Here is a 16,560-nt window from a genome sequence, read left to right on the forward strand (position 1 = left end):
TGATTTTCACTATCATGATACCTGGAAGTTCAGTTCCAGCGTGGACTTTCTCTAAACCGCCTTGTTAGCATATCAGACTATTCCCTCCAGGACCTCTATAAAGCAGGTACAGGTGTTGCATGCATTTACAATTCAAAGGCCAAAGCTTGTTTCATTTCAATAGATTTTAAGGGGAAAAAAATAGAAGTATATTTTAAGGACCCATCCAGTAAACATTTCTTTAGCACAAACTGTTCCAAACACTGTGTGAGGTGCTGAGGGTAGAACTGACAAATGGCCACATAGGCTCTGACTTCAGGGAGCACAGACAATCAAGTGATGTGCCAAAAACACACTACTGCACAGAAGAATAGGGCTTAAAAAAACGGGATATTATCTGAGCTGCTTTCTAAATTAAAGGAAAATCCTTAGAAGAGTAATTAAAAATAAATTGTGCGTGTGTGTGTGTGTGTATAATTTCCAATAAAGGAAAGCCAAATAAAACAAGAGAAATGAAAACCTTCAATATTTTAGATAATTCTATGAAAGCAAAATACAAAGACGTCATCATATTCCATTCATTCATCTTTCTTATTTTTTTTTTGAAATTAAAAAGAGAAACTCAGAAAACTCTTTTTCTGCTAGTATAGGGGAGAATAATTGAATTTCAAGTATCTTTTTCTGTCTGTCTTAAAAGCATTATCTACTTATGAGAAAGTAACTGGTCAATAATTTAAAAAATGAAAGAGAAAAGAAGTTAGTCAAAACTTCAAGGAAATGAGGGTTAATTTTTTTATTAGCACCATGCCCCATCTTGATTAATTGACTTTTTATTTTCCCTTCTTAAAACTTCTCTGATTATTAGATACGGCCTAATTGTCCTACTATAATATCATTATTGCAATCTTCCCGTGAGGGAATATAGTGTGTTTTCCAGACAAAGAAGGGAAAGGAAAATGAACTCTACTTTTTTTCTCAACCTAATTTATGCTCACATTTAAGAATCCCACTGCTAACCTGCTCATCTTCAACTTGTCAGTCCAGATTTTGATGTAGTTGTGAGAAATGCTGAGTTTTCAATTTTGTAAAGTGGCAGCACAGCCCATTGGGATCATGCTCAAGATGGTCAGTTCGTGGTAGTTATAAAGCAAGTGTTATTGAAGGAATGGCTTTGTGCGATCATCTCTGCATAACATTCAAGTCCAAAAAAAAAAAAAAAAAAAACTGCACAGGATTGCATTATCATTTACACAGTTCCACCAGAAATAGTGGAGGCAAGTTGTGTATTCCTACATTAATCCAGACCTTGAGTCTGGAGAGAATTGAAGAATCAAACTCACTAATAACATAAAATTCCCCCCAACTGTGGTTATTTCTGAGTGGATCTGGGCAAGAATAAATATTTGTAGTAATTATCCTTCATTCCACAACACTCTTTTAGGATATACTAGTCAGAATTTCCCTAAACAACTCTAACGCTGGCCTAATTTTTTATGATATGTGTATATATACACACATATTGTATGTAATTTCTATTACATATATAGGAGAGCAACCAGTTTCCCTATGTTTGAATCATGGTCCTACCAGTTAATAACTATGCAGCCTTTCCAACATACCTTAATTCTACTGAGCTTCATTTTTTTCCATCCTGTCTCATAGAATTGCCATGAGGATTAAATGAGTTAACACATAAGAAGCTTTTAGAACTCTGCTTGGGAAAAACTAAGCTTTTAATGAATGTTAGCTGTTTTTATTTTAATGTGCTTACTTTATAAATTGCTTTTTCATACATGAATTAAGAACTTTTGCTAAATGTAAAAGTGAAAAAAATGACAAAATATGCAGGTGAAAAATTATAATAACAATTATTCATAGATTCAGAAAAGATGATGAATAATGAATTCTTTGGAAGACATTTAAATATTACAGACTATTTTCATATATATTGACATATCTAGGATTTTAGTGAAGTACTTGGGTTTGCATTTGACATTAATTACCATCTTTTTAAAAAGTTATGCATTTAATTTTTCAGCATTGGAAAAAAATAATTTACTACTATTCCAGTGTATTATGAATCTTATCCTTATGTTTCCGCACAATCTCATTACCTTAGTAACAAAGGCCAAAACAAATAGAAGCCTTAAAACTTATACTGCCATGTGTTTTTCTTCTAAGTATACCTGCCTAGAGAAGTAGCCATGAATTCTAAAGGAGTAACCAAGGCTTGCTATTATCTTGAAAATGGTCACATCCATTCTTCCTATGTCATCATAAAAAAAATCAAAAACATAAGCTATAAAGGAACATAGTTTACCAAAGTTATTTTGAATTTGTATTGTAAAATATTTCAAAAATCACTGAAAATTATAGAAAATAACTAACAAATACCTGTGTTCTTGCCATTTGGTTCCATCAAATTTTAATATTTTGCTATCTAGGCTTCATTTTTTTAATTAAAAATATTTTATAAGTACCCTCTGAAGCCCTCTGAAACCATTCCCCTGTCCACCTGAGATAACCACAAAATAGAATTTATTACCTATAATTCCCAAACTGTGTTATGATATTTTTATATGTTTATTTTATATCCATGTATTCATAAACAGTTTACTGTATTATTTCACATGATTTTAATTTTAAATCACGATAACTATAGTTATCCTTCTGTACATTTTTTGCTCAACTTTTTTCAAGATTTATCCATCTTAATATATGGAAGTGTATATTTATTCATTTTAACTGCTGCTTACTATTTCATTGAAAGAATATATCATAATGTATTTATATATTATCTTATTAACTTGCTATTAGAAACAATGTTACGATGAATGTTCTTGAACACATTCCTTGTGCACAGGTGGGAAAACTGTAAGGTGGAAGAAGACAAAGTAGAATTGTCTAGGTTATTTGGGTCCATAAACTTAAACTTCACCAGTTTCATCTAAAATTCATCTAAAAACTGTGTACAAATTTATACTGTCTACAGTCTATGAGAATTCCTGTTTCTTTAAATCCTCACATGTGCATTTCCTCCAAATTTTTTGCAATTTGTCTTGAATGAAAAAATGGTCAAATCCTGCTCTTATTTTTACACAAATGAGTTGGTTAGAAGTGATGAGAGTGATGCTCTATTTCTTAAATTGGATTCAATTCACAATGGCTGACACATGGGGCCTTGGCAAACGTAAGTTCAGTGGTTTCCAATCTGCACCTTAGACTTACCTGGGAGATTTAAAAAAATTCTGATACTCAAGCCTCACCCCAGACCTACTAAATCAGGATCTCCTTGGAGGTGCAGGGCGGAGAATATGGGTGCAGCGCTGAGCCCTACTTGGTAGCCTCAGAACTCAGATTCCTAGGTGATCCCAATATGCAGTCAATGTTGGGAATTAATGCCGTTGCGTGTGGCTGATAAGAAAGAGAATAAAGCTGAAGAGAGAAGACATTCTAAAAGTGAGTGGTGAACTAGAGCTTGATTCTCAGTAGCTCTATCTAGAACGGATAGAGTAAATTAGTGCTTGGGAAACAGTAGGAGGCATTCCAGGATGTGGCAGTGCTAGAGACCAGGAACTAGCAAGTTAGTCAGCCCATAGTTAGGAATAGAACAACAAATCAAGGGTCAGGATCCTGTCCCTTTAGAAAAGACAACGTGTAAAATCAGAGCACATGAAAGGACTCCAGATGAGTAGGTTGATTTTCAGGACTCTGCTGCCCACTGGAGCTGAAGTATTATCTAGGAGTTCAGCTATAAGGCTAGGCAGAAAATTCGGGAAAAAGGCAGTGAGGATTGGATGAAGGCCTCATCTGTGTGGGTAACATTGGCTAATAGCAAACAACAATAATTCCAACCACATCAGCCGGTTGATGTCTGTTTGTCTTTTGTCAGTTATAGATGTTCTGTTTGTCTTAATTAGAATAGGTTTGGGATATAAACTTCTAACTGTTGCTCAGAGGGAATGGAAAAGTCAAGGAAAAATTCAAATGCCCCAAGTTATAAGGAATGAGGAACTATTTTGATCTGGTTTATAATGATTTATCTGGGCTATTGACATAAACTAAGAATTTATATTTAATTGCTTTATAACTAAATATCCTACTTTACTAAGAGTGTCAAAATATACTTTAAATACAAGGTAACAAAAGTTCATGGAATTTCAGCTATAGCAACAAACATTTCTCATCCTTTCCTCAGTCAAAAAAATTATTATAATTTTAAATAGGAAAAAAAAAAGAAAGACCATTTGGCTTTGTGGACATGATTAGAAGTAAAACTATTGGAAAGTGAAATACCAAATTATTATTTAAGGGAAATACTTAAATTATTATTGATGTTACCATATAGTTCATGCAGTTGTCTCCTGCATTCAGGAAAGAGAAAGGTTCTAAAATTATGGTATAGTTAGAACACCTAAAAGCTTTTCTTTAAAAACTACTTTAGAGCAAATAAAACTAAAGGCATCCAACGTATTTTTAAATTGTCATTTTGTATTCAACTTAAAGTAAGGTTTTAGACAGGAAGGTGATGGGATGATTGCATAATGATTTAAAACAAAATATCATCTTAAAATGTCTGCATGCCCTTCCAGCTGACTATGAAGTCATCAGTTAAGGTGAATAATCAAGATAACTCTTTTTTTTTCTTCTAATTCAGTGCTGAGTACAAGAGGAGGACTAAATATGTTCAAAAAAGTCTTAATCCTGAGTGGAATCAAACAGTAATTTATAAAAGTATCTCCATGGAACAGGTATGCAATGATTATTTTCTATGTGAGAGTTTTCGGCTAATATTAGAAATCCGATGACAAAATTATTGCAAGACTGTGGTCTATCAATTTTGCCACACAAACAAAAAGAAATGAGTAAAATACAAATAATAAATGTAGCCAGTGAGAGGAAATGGATACAGTGCACAGTTACCATGAGTGTAAATGTGTGCATTTTGACAAAGCAGCTAAAAAATAAATAAGACCAATGGAACATTTGCCATCAATTATTGCAAAATCTTAATATTTCAACAGCCTGGGCCACATTTATCATATTTTAAGGGAAAATATTTTCCAACTGGCCATATACTTTTTATAAATTTTGGTCAATCACTTTCATTTTTTTCCAGTTTTACTGAGAAAATTGACATAATACATTGTATAAGTTTATGGTATACACCATAATGATTTGATATGTATATATTGCAAAAATAATAGGTGGCTGTATTTTGACTTTCACAAATAATACAAAGAAAATATTCAGTGTATATGAATGTGTTATTGCTCCAGGCAACATTTTAGGAATTCATCTCTTCTCTAAATCGAGGCCTCTTAAGAACCTGGCGTTGTGGGGCTAAACGGTACAGACCAAGGCATACAGGGACTGGCCTAAAGGATTTGAAAGATTTATGATTTGTCCTCTGGAAGATTTCTAATTTGATTATGAAGTTGAAGCTGGGTACAAATTGTAATCTGGGTTCTTGAATTTAAAATAAGTTAAATTTACCTGCAGAAATTAGAGAATGCTACCATATTTTTTGGTGATTTACTAAAACCAAAAAACTCCAATCTAAATATTTTATCCAAATAACCTAGACAGTTTTTCATCCTTTAAATTCCATGTATTTAAAGAGCATTTATAGATTCTACTTTTTTTTTTTAATAAAAATCGAGAGTGGGGGCTTAGAATAACAGGGAATTAGTAAAATTTTGAGGTCTCATGAACAAACAGTGGGTTGGACTATAAAATCATTGATATTTTATATAATACTTAATATAAACCTACATTTTAGATAAAATTTGAAGACTTTTTACACAAATGGAAAGAGTTCAAGGAAGTGAAAATAAATGAATCTATAATAGAGTGTGATGAAAATTTGTGGGGTTAATAACATTTTGATTTAAACTGTAGCTTAAGAAGAAAACACTGGAGGTGACAGTCTGGGATTATGATAGATTTTCTTCCAATGACTTTCTTGGTGAGGTGAGCATCTGATTTCCTTTTCTTCATTTGCTTTCATTATAAACCACCAATTAAAATTTATTGATACAAGCATATTTCTTAAGTTTATTAGATAATCATTTTGGTTAAAGCCCTTTGGTGGATAGGATATATTTCCTGATTTATTCTTTGACTGGATGAATAGTAATTTGAGAAATGGTTTTCACTCTACCATTTGATGTACTTTATAACTAATTTGTAGATGAATTATTGTTTTGATAGTAGATATATAATCATGCTGTGAATCCAAATTTGAGATAAATTATTATAAAATGCGCTAGATTTTTAAAATGCATTTTCAGGTATTTAATTGCTCTTCTTCACTGCATCTATCAATGACTTGATATGGCATTCTGCATTGTTTATTTCTTTTAAGTATCCCATGAAAAATCTCTCAAAATATTTTACGAGGCAAAATAGAAGTAGGAGAAAACAATAAAAATCAGTTTTATATAAGTTCACATGGAATCTACCCTAATCATGAAATCTGGCAGAGTCAGATCCTGTGGGTTTTTTTTTTTAATCTATAGTATTTCAAAAAATATATTTAGTAATCTTTACTTAAAGCAGAAGTTATGAATTAATGTTAAAAAATAAATCCTCTCCAAAAATAAAATAACACCTAGACAATATGATGTCCCTTCCCAGAAACAATAGAAAACAGTTTTTTAGTCTAGGTGACAGGAGACCTTGTTTGGTTCCAAGACTCCACACTTTTCTTTACTATAAAATTAGGCCATTTGACCTTTACTTGCAGGCTCCATGCTGGTACAGTCCCTGGGACTAATCTTGATCTTTGGACAGTTCTAGAATGCAATATTCTATCAGACTTAATGTCTCATTTCAGAAAACTGATTTATTATAGTCCTTGTAATTTATTGTTGACATGAACCTAGAGCATATATCCATTGTGTTGGTTCTCGTTTTTTTTATATCTCATCAAATCTAAAATGCCAGCAATTGTAAAATGGGATATTACTCATGAACCACTAAGAAAGAAAAAAATGCTGCCAGTCAAACCATGATATAGTGCTTTCTCATCATAAATTGTTAGTCATATCCCTATTTCAAATATGAGTTAAAGTATGTTTTAAACTACAGGGAATTAGTCAGTAATTGCAAATTACCCATTCTTTTTTAGTTTGTCCCTCTCCTAACTAAAAGCAATCTTTAAAAATGATATCCAAGTTTTAAAAAAAAAGATATCCAAGTTTAGTACTAAAATGTGTTCATTTAGTAAAAGAGAGCTTTCATTCATAAAGAGATTGAGTTGTGACTACCTTTTCACATCATCTCCAAATAATTTATAGTCGAAGATCTTATGCAGTTCAGTTTAATCAAATGTTCATTTTAAAAAATATATATATTTATTTTAGAGAGAGAGTACACAGTGGGGAGGGGCAATGGGAGAGCAGAGCAGAGCCCAGTGTGGGGCTCGATCTCACAACCCTGAGATCATGACCTGAGCCAAAACCAAGAGTGTGATGCCCAACTGACTGCACCACCCAGGTGCCCCTAATCAAATGTTTATTAAGCATCTAATATGCACAAGATGTTGTTCCCAATGTCATGGGTAAAGAAAAATGAGGAAGACAGCCTTGTCATCCTCAAAGTCATACTATGTCTTTTGGCTTATATCCTTGAGTAAATTTCAGATCACAGATAAAAGTAATGGATGAATTATATCAATTTCATTGACTTACTGCATTTTTTCAGGTATTGATTGATTTATCTAGCACATCTCATCTCGATAACACTCCAAGATGGTATTCTCTCAAAGAACAGACTGAAAGTATTGATCATGGCAAGGCTCATTCCAGCCAGGGCAGCCAACAGTCTCCAAAACCATCTGTCATCAAAAGCAGAAGCCATGGTATCTTCCCTGACCCATCCAAGGGTAGGAGATATTTCAAGTAGAAAAAGCTTTTTTCTATTTGTTCACTCAGTAACTTCTTGAATATGAGTGCCTGTATATTTAATATATTTTACAATGTTGGATTCTATTGGAAAGTATGTAATATAATATCCTGCAAACAGTAATGGATATGGAATCAGGAAAAATGGGCTTTAGTTTCAGATCAGCGCATTATCAGGTTTATGACTTTGTGATCTTCACCTCTTCGACTCTGGTTTTCAACCAATACAACGGAGGGAGTTGGGCTGTATGAGCTGTTGGATTATTTCCAGCTCTCAAAATCCATGATAATACGATTTTATCAAATATGTTGGGGTATTTCATAAAGAAAAATGAGAATCCTCAACAGTCCATTGACTAGACATACTCATCATTACCATTTATGCATATTTCTTCTCATTGTTTAAACCCCTATTTTTTCATAGGTATATTCTTACTCATATATTATATATGTAATATATGAGCATATATAATTTTGCATCCTGCTTTTTACTTACCATACCAAGAACATTTTCCCCATGTCACCAAAACAACTGGTATGTTGAAATTTACCTAAACCTTTCCTAAATGTTGGCCTCGAGCTAATTCTATGATTTTTTTAAACCACTATCATTATTTTTGAAATGGTAATGTTAGACATTGGGTTTGGCAATATGCACAGCATTCCCATTTGAATGAGCTTTTCCTTTGAGAGGTTCATTGCCGATTATCCTACCACACAACATCAATCTTCATCATAAACCGAGTTACTGCCTAGATGAGATAACCATGTAGTATTTTACCTAGGCACACTGAACTATTTATAAGTGTCAACTCTAAATGTTTATACTGGACCTGAGTATTGCTCCCTTCTCTCCTCAGAAAGTACATCAAATTGAAAAGTGCTTCTTTGCACATTAGAAAGGAATGGGTCACAGGTGCCAAGTGTTCTCGGAGATGGAAAACCACGAGGCCGAGTCCAGTAGGCCACTGAGTTGATATGACAAACCACGGGCTACCATGAGGGCTACAGATGACTTATGAATGAGCTTTATAGATCATTTATGGATCCCACTTGGCCAGATCAACGCTACCCTGATTAACTTTCTGGAAGATCATTAGCATAAAGACCTCTCTCTCTGTCTCTCTCTCTCTGATGGCCATAGTAAATGTGGGATCTCTATATACATTCTCTGAAATCCCCTGAGACACGATTCTCCAGTCTCCACTGTTAATGTGTCCTGGTGACGCACACCCCTCCATCCGGGCATTCCCTGCATTTTCACTGGAAACTCCTCTGTGGCCGTGGGAGCCTCTTGTCTCTTGCCTGGTCCCTCCTAGAATTAGCAGTTGCTTGGCGATACGGAAAGTTAACATATGCATTTCCATGAGGCTAGTTAGATGTATGTCCTCTTCTCAGACCTCTGTCTTCTCGACATGATTATCCTTTTGACGTTCCTCCCCACAACTGTTCCCCCAATGTTTAATCACATCGCCGAGTGACAAGCAGTTGCATAAATGAGCCCAAAAGGAAACAGAATTAACATAAATCTTAGACAGTCTCAAATTATGTGAGACCAAGCTTGCCAGGAGGAACGCTGGAGCGCTGTTAACTCACGTCTCACCCTCTTGTAACCAGACATGCAGGTTCCCACCATTGAGAAATCCCACAGTAGTCCCGGTAGCTCGAAATCCTCCTCCGAAGGCCACCTGCGCTCTCACGGACCGTCGCGCAGTCAGAGCAAAACCAGCGTCACCCAGAGCCACCTGGAAGATGCAGGGGCTGCCATAGCCGCTGCCGAAGCCGCAGTGCAGCAGCTCCGCCTGCAACCAAGTAAAAGACGCAAATAAATTCCTCAGCATGGCAGCTTCATGTTCATCTGTCGCCTCTCTCCTGCTGTCCTTCCCCGTTCGCTTTCCGTGTTCTGGCAGACCCTGCTCCCTCCATCCTCTGTCCCTCTGTCCGTGTCACAACAGTACCAAGACATAAATCTGCTCTTTCTTACTTCGATTTTTCGTTTCGTTTATTTATTTACGTGGACGGCAATAAAACTGGCTGTTTCCCCTCTGTCTCCGCCATCCCTCCAACCTGGCTCATAGTATTTGGTGGCTGTGTCTGTGACGTTTGCAGGCAAAGCAGTGTCGTGTGTCCTTTTCGTGTGCGCTTAAATATCCTTGAGAATCCGGGAATTATGAGCACAAGTGGCTGCCAGTTTTCCAGGCGTTACACCAAAAAAAAAAAAAGCACACACACAAGCATTTAGAGCAGATTAGAGATGAGATTCTTGCATCTGAAAACACTCAAAAATTGTCGGGCAGAAGAGTAATGCGACCAACAGTCGAATTCTCCAACCCAGCGGGCGGGGGGAGAAAGCCACTTCAAGCTTAGAAACCTTAATGAATTATGCATGTGAAATGTTGTAGCTTTCCATGTGGGAAACTTTCTAGTCTTTTAGCGGAAAAAAAAATCTGTGAATAAAATCATGTCTTATATTTTCCCAAAAGTACATAATATTAATTATATGTGTAGACATATATGATGAGGCCATGTCCCCTCATTAAGGAGCACAGTCGGGTCCATTCTGTTGGATCACACTTTGTATACGATATCAGAGAATTTATAGGCTATTTTCTTTTCTAACCACTGGAAGTCCTTATACAGGCAAGAGGCCGATTAAAGAATCACAACTCACCCATCTTAATTGCTGTATTTTCATTTAATTTGCGAAAATGTAGTCAGTCGATATGGAAAAACTGAACGAGTGCAGAGATCTTACAAACGGAGCTGCCCTTTTGCTTCCAAGCAGCCTTAGCCAGATCACGGAGAGAGATCGATGTTATCCCCATCTCCCCAAGTCTTCATTTCCCGAGAAACAGCCAGTTTTAACCCCTCTAGTGCTGTGCATGTGGTGTCGTTTTGGCATTTGAAAACACAGCCTCTTGAGATGGAGCAAAAGATCACTTCTGTTTGCATGAGTGACATTGAAGCTGGTTCCATCCGAGGATACGTACTCTGGGTTTCCATTCCACCCACACTGCCTCAGCAGCACATAAAAGCGGTCAGTCTAATCATGCCAGGAAGCAGCACAGACACAGCATAGCGGGCGTCCTCCCCATTCAGAGAACTCAGTCTGATAATCTGCCTCCACCAGCCAATGGGAACCAAGACCAAAGCCAGCTAGCCCTCAGGAAGGTGGTGTCTGATGGACCAGTCAAGCCAGAAGGAGGTGAGCAGAAAGGCGCTATGCAAAGCACACAGCAAGAACATCCCCCACATTTAAAGCCCTCATCTTTTAATTTTTTAGAGATTGTCTGATCAAATCTGTTTATCCACTTTTTGATGTGCTTTTGTGGGCATGGCATTTCAGGACTTCATCATCACTGTGTAAGTCCCCAAATCAGTCCCATAATATATGACTACAGTGATTTGTATTTTTCTATGCACTGGGCATCTTTTGACTTCTGTTGGGAACTAGATTAACAATATTCATATTGCAGAATGGAATGCATGCTACTAACCTAATCTGTTCAAGCATGACTATAAATATGTTGCATTGTGATAAAAGTTTAAACTGCTCAAAATTCAAATTAGCATACCAGTTGGAATGTAGATCAGTTTTTGTTGCATATTATTTCAAGTGTAACTTTTTAAAACTTCAGTGGATTCTGGAAATTCTTAGAGGAAAGTAAGGGGAAAATTGTTAATGCACTAATTCACCTTTACATGGTGAAAGTTCTCTCTTGATCCTACAAACAGACATTTTCCACTCATGTTTCCATAGCTGTTAAGTGTATCAGATGTGTTGGGCATGTGAATATCCAAGTGCCTGTGTAATAAATAAAGTATCTTTATTTCATTCATAAACTACTGGGTTCTGAGCCATTGTTATATGATGCAGCTTAAAATGAGTGTGTCAGTTTTTGCTTTCTCATTTGATTCCTTGCAATAGAGTATGGCTAGTTACTGTTCCGTTGCTAGTGAGACCTCTATGATAGAACATTTTGGGAGTGGAACCAAGTTTGATGTTGAAACATCATTAGCTAGATGGAAAATTATGACCAAATGAAAGCACCAAACATACATAAACATGTGAGTGTGAATTGGGGTTGGGCTCTTCTAGGCAATACGTCCACAGTTTCTGGCTCCCACATCTGATCTACTCCACAGTCTTCTTGGGTTCCTGGATAGAGGAGGACAAATCCCCTGAGCCCTGGCTTTGGAGGTGTATCTAAACTTGATTCCATAGCCGTGTTCAGAAAGGAAAACAAGTTTGTATCCATCCCTAGCCAGACCCCAACACTCCTGGAGTTTTCCCCAAAGAAAAGAGTATCACCACCAGTGATAGGAAGCAAACGAGGGTGATTATAAAATTATCTTCAGATTTAATTCAAAAACACTTATAAAATAAAGGGCTTTAAAAAATAGGTTTAAAAAAATTGGGTAGCGGTACCCCCTTCAGTCCCTTCCAACCCAAAAATACTTGATTTTACGATTCTCTACTTGTCCCCAAATCAAAATCAAGCCTTATACTTTCCTGTTGTATTTCTCTTAATTCTCCAAAGACTACCATTTTTAATACGTTCTTGTCCCAACAAATCAGATACTTAGGGGCAGTGGAAAATGTATGTGGCATAAAGCACAGTGATGTTTTCTGAATTAGCCAGGTAATTATCCCCTGTGCATGGATTCCGTTTTCTAATTGGCTTACTGTTACTTCCCAAAAGTACTTAAAATCCCTCCTCTTACCTTTTTCTCTATCAAATGAGCAGTTGGTTTCTTACAGTTACTCATTTTCTTACTTCAAGTATTCCATAATGATGTCACAGTAATGAAATGCTTCCCTATCTCACTCTATTTTAAATTATCATGATTTCAGTATTACTGTGTAATATTTTGTCTGATTTTTTTTGACGTGGTTCTTAAAATTCGTAGCAAAATATGTTTAATTCCCTTTCTTTGCGTAATGCTGTAATGGATATTCTCATCCACATAAGATGCTGTGACTGAATCCTGGAGCCATTCTCTATTGAAATAATCAAGATAACATAACCTGCTTTCTTGTTTAATTTGGTACTGAAGATAAAATGCCGTTTTCTAAAACATAATTATTTCCCTGCTACTGTAAATGTACCAAGAATATAATTCAACCATGCATTTTGCCAATTAAGAGTAAACATGCTATAGGATTAAATTTATATAAAATGCTGTAGAATTAGTTTAAAGCATAGAAAAATTGGTATGAGATGGAAACATACAAAGAGCCAACAAGTTCTCATTCACTAACTGCATAAATAAGTATTATTATTAATTTTAAGTGTTTAGATAAAAGCCTTCCATTTCAAACCTCACAATGGAGTTCACACAGTCCCATCTGCATTCTGATGATAATGCCCTTCATTTGAACAGTTCTTCACATTGTATCGAGTGTTCTGTCACCCATCTTCTCATTTATCACACCTGGTAAAGGAGGTCTTCATGGCAGATATTCTTATCGCTGTTTTCTGAGTGAGCAATCAGAGAGAGGGCTGGGATGATGGATAGAATACACAGAAATTTCTAGAATCAGCAACCGGACCCTTGTTCTAGTCCTAGACCTTTGCTTCCTAAATACGTTGGTTCCTCTGAAATCAAACTCTTCTGATTTCAGTAAAAACAATTGTCATTTACATACTTGTTATTTGTCACTTAAGTTCTTACAAATGATGAGAGGTTGCTAGAAATGATGGCAGAATGCAATTTAGACTTGCTCTCCCTACATGATCCTTTTTTCTGAAGACTCAAAATTAAGCTGCCACAAACCCAAGGAAATGAATCCCTCTCATGCATGAGCCCAGTGTGGCAGTAAGCAGAGTCTGTAGAGATCGTGTGTACATCTGTAGTCATTTCTATCAAGGGTGACGAAATTGTCCCTAAAGAGCCTTTCGAATGTTTCTTTGTGAACTGCTCAGCAGATTTCTGCCTGAAGTAGCGTAAAAGATGGGTCAAGCAAGAATTATGGAGTGAGCCAGAAGGAACTTTCTCTCTCCCCCCGGGGTTTAGTTGCACGCTAGGAACCCTGAAAAGAAAGATTAGACAGATTGTGCCACATAATCCTGACGCCTAAACAACTCTTTTGTATTTAGAAATCCCTGGAAATGATTTTGTTCCAAGCCAGTTGGTTTGACTGAACACAGGCTCCACCATTTTAGAAGGTGACAGCAACCAGAGAGGAGAGTTTAAAAAATAGTTATTTTTTTAAACCATACTCAAACTGAATCAGATTGAAGCGTTCTTTAAACCTTAGTTGACATCCACTATTTTATATTGTAAGTGCATTTTGAAATTCCTGAGTTATTCTTGCTTGATACTAAGATTTTATGTGAATTTTAAAATTAGGAACAGTAATAGAGGCTGAGGAGAAATGTCCCTCCACCCTGGGAAATGAGATAGGAGCCATTGGAACGGGTTGGAGAGGATAGGAGAGCAGATGAACCATTGAATAAGTTGTGTGTGGGAATTATGATTAAGCATTCCTTGGAGTGGCCGAGTTGTAGGAGAAAAGCCTGAAGCTACTTCCACAGACCACTGCTGGAAACTCCACTTTCAATAAGGCTCATTTTCAGCACCTGTCACAGAAGAGTTTCATATCTGCAGGTTATCGTGGTGAACTCTTACTAAGCCATCACTCTGTGGGAGCTGCTGTCTTGGGCAAGTGGTAGGGGGTGGCCGGGCTGGGAAGCGGGACGGGCACCGGGAGTAGAGGGTACTGTTGGTGACAAAGGGCGATAGGTAATCTGCGTCCCATTCTCTTCTGACTGGAAGTAGATGGTCACTTCTGGTCAGAAAGAATTTAGCGTTCTCTGTTTCTGGGAAGGAGAGGGTTCAAAAGGAAGTAAAGGAGAAATCAGAAGAGAAATCAAAGTGAGTTCATTTGGAGGTGAAGTCTTCCTGTCACGTATGTAAGAGGTTAATAAAAACAGATTTGCATTCCTCATTTCAATGTGTTCATGTAAAAACACAAACTTAAATAAAACTTTGGGTAGTTGAAAATGAAAAGAAAATTGAAACTGTAATGATCTGAACACAGTAAACATCCAACAAAGTCTGAGGGACTCAAATTGGATAATATCAGCTTTCAAAGTTCTGTGCCTGTTTTTCTGGGGACGAGGGTTTTCTTTGTTGTCTGTGAAGATCAAAATGCTCTTCTAAATTTTTTTTAAGAGTTTCCATATTTTCTTAAGAATGATTATGCATTTTAAAATATTTCTTTAGTCATTTAACATTTATTGCCAGGAATATCTCTGCTATACATGCAAAGTCACAGAGAGTAAATGTATATAGCTCTGACCATGTGACACTGTCTCTTGTTTATGGACGTTTATTCACAAAGGTGAATCCACCGATCTACTATCATGGGTACTTTTGTTCTTTTCCAGTAATAGGTGTGGGTCTGCACCAAGCCATCCACATGTCTGGTTCACACTGGGGATTTATATGTTCATTTCATCTGACATGAATAGCAAGACCAACTGGTCTACCCAAGTATCTGACTTGGCTTCAATATGGCTGCACCTTAGTCAAAACGATCTAGCTATGGGCCTGTATAATTGGATGTGACCATGAAGACATGATCTAATTTTAACATGGCAAAGTCCCTTCAAATGCTACTTATGATATAGCTTTAACAAAGTTCAACTTAATTTTTAAAATGCAAATTATTTGGGCTTGAAGAAATTATTTTTTAAAAAGTTACTTTATCAAATTACCACCAGGGAGCAGGACCCTGAGGAAATGAGACAGGCAAGTAAATGCTGATGGAGGAAAGAAATGAGAAGCATGGAGCATGAGAAGGCTGATGGGGACACAGTGCGGGACCCTGGACAAAAGGCACAATATGAGCATGGGGCTGGGAATGTGTTCACTTGGGTAGGCGGGATCATGGACCTGGGGGAAACACTACCTAAGGAGAGGCAGACGAATGTCAAAGGCACCATCGGGCTACTTAACAGTATTGCCTAAGTCCAGATATCTAACTATCCATGAATTACTTGATTTTTTCCACTTTTCATCTGCATGTACTACATTATGTAAAACCGTGATATTTCACCTATTCTGCATTGTGCAAGATAATGGGAGGGGGTGGACAGACGGGGGGCTTAGTTAGTGGGATAGGATGAAAGGAACCTTCATGGGTACTGAGCCAGACTCTGAAAATATCCTTTTTTTCTTTTTCTTTTGTTACTGTGTTGAATGTATAAATATACAATTAATCGTTGAGGAGCCAAAAAAAAAAAAATACTTACTGATTTTAAATGGAAACATATTATATCAGAAATGCAGAATTTTGATCGAGGTCTTGAGTTGTTTAGATATATGAATAGGAATAATGTAGACAGTCATAGCTTCATAGCTCAATGTATTTTAAGATACTGTAAGATAACTGAAGATTTCCATGGAGATACTGAAGGCTAAAAATTAATTAAATTGATAATTTGAACAGTAATCAAAATATTGATATTACAGATCAAACAAAAACAGATACATTTTTAAGAAGAAAATGCTTGATAAAAGGAGCATGGCACCCTTTTTTTAAACTTATAAGCAAAACAGTGAACTAAAATTTCTGCTATATTTGTTTTTAAAAGAGTACAGGAACAAAATCCACTTTTCCTCCTGAACACATTTCAGACTGAAAGCCACATTATTTGAAGTTCTA

General features: G+C 36.3%; 1 protein-coding gene across 3 annotated transcripts in view; it reads left to right on the plus strand.

Annotated features, from left to right (window-relative positions):
• PCLO (piccolo presynaptic cytomatrix protein) overlaps positions 1–16,560 on the plus strand; it is a 395,644-nt gene that overhangs the window by 323,065 nt on the left and 56,019 nt on the right. Inside the window, exons 17-21 of one of the 3 annotated variants that reach the window (XM_032402272.1) lie at positions 4,637–4,730; positions 5,881–5,952; positions 7,687–7,867; positions 9,504–9,698; positions 10,909–11,091. In XM_032402272.1, the coding sequence (XP_032258163.1) occupies positions 4,637–4,730; positions 5,881–5,952; positions 7,687–7,867; positions 9,504–9,698; positions 10,909–11,091 (725 nt within the window). The remainder of the gene's footprint in view (positions 1–4,636; positions 4,731–5,880; positions 5,953–7,686; positions 7,868–9,503; positions 9,699–10,908; positions 11,092–16,560) is intronic. The other 2 variants (XM_032402273.1, XM_032402274.1) reach the window with 2 other exon arrangements.

The sequence above is a fragment of the Phoca vitulina genome, unplaced genomic scaffold (genome assembly GCF_004348235.1).
Source record: "Phoca vitulina isolate PV1807 unplaced genomic scaffold, GSC_HSeal_1.0 scaffold4, whole genome shotgun sequence".
Lineage (NCBI taxonomy): Eukaryota > Metazoa > Chordata > Mammalia > Carnivora > Phocidae > Phoca > Phoca vitulina.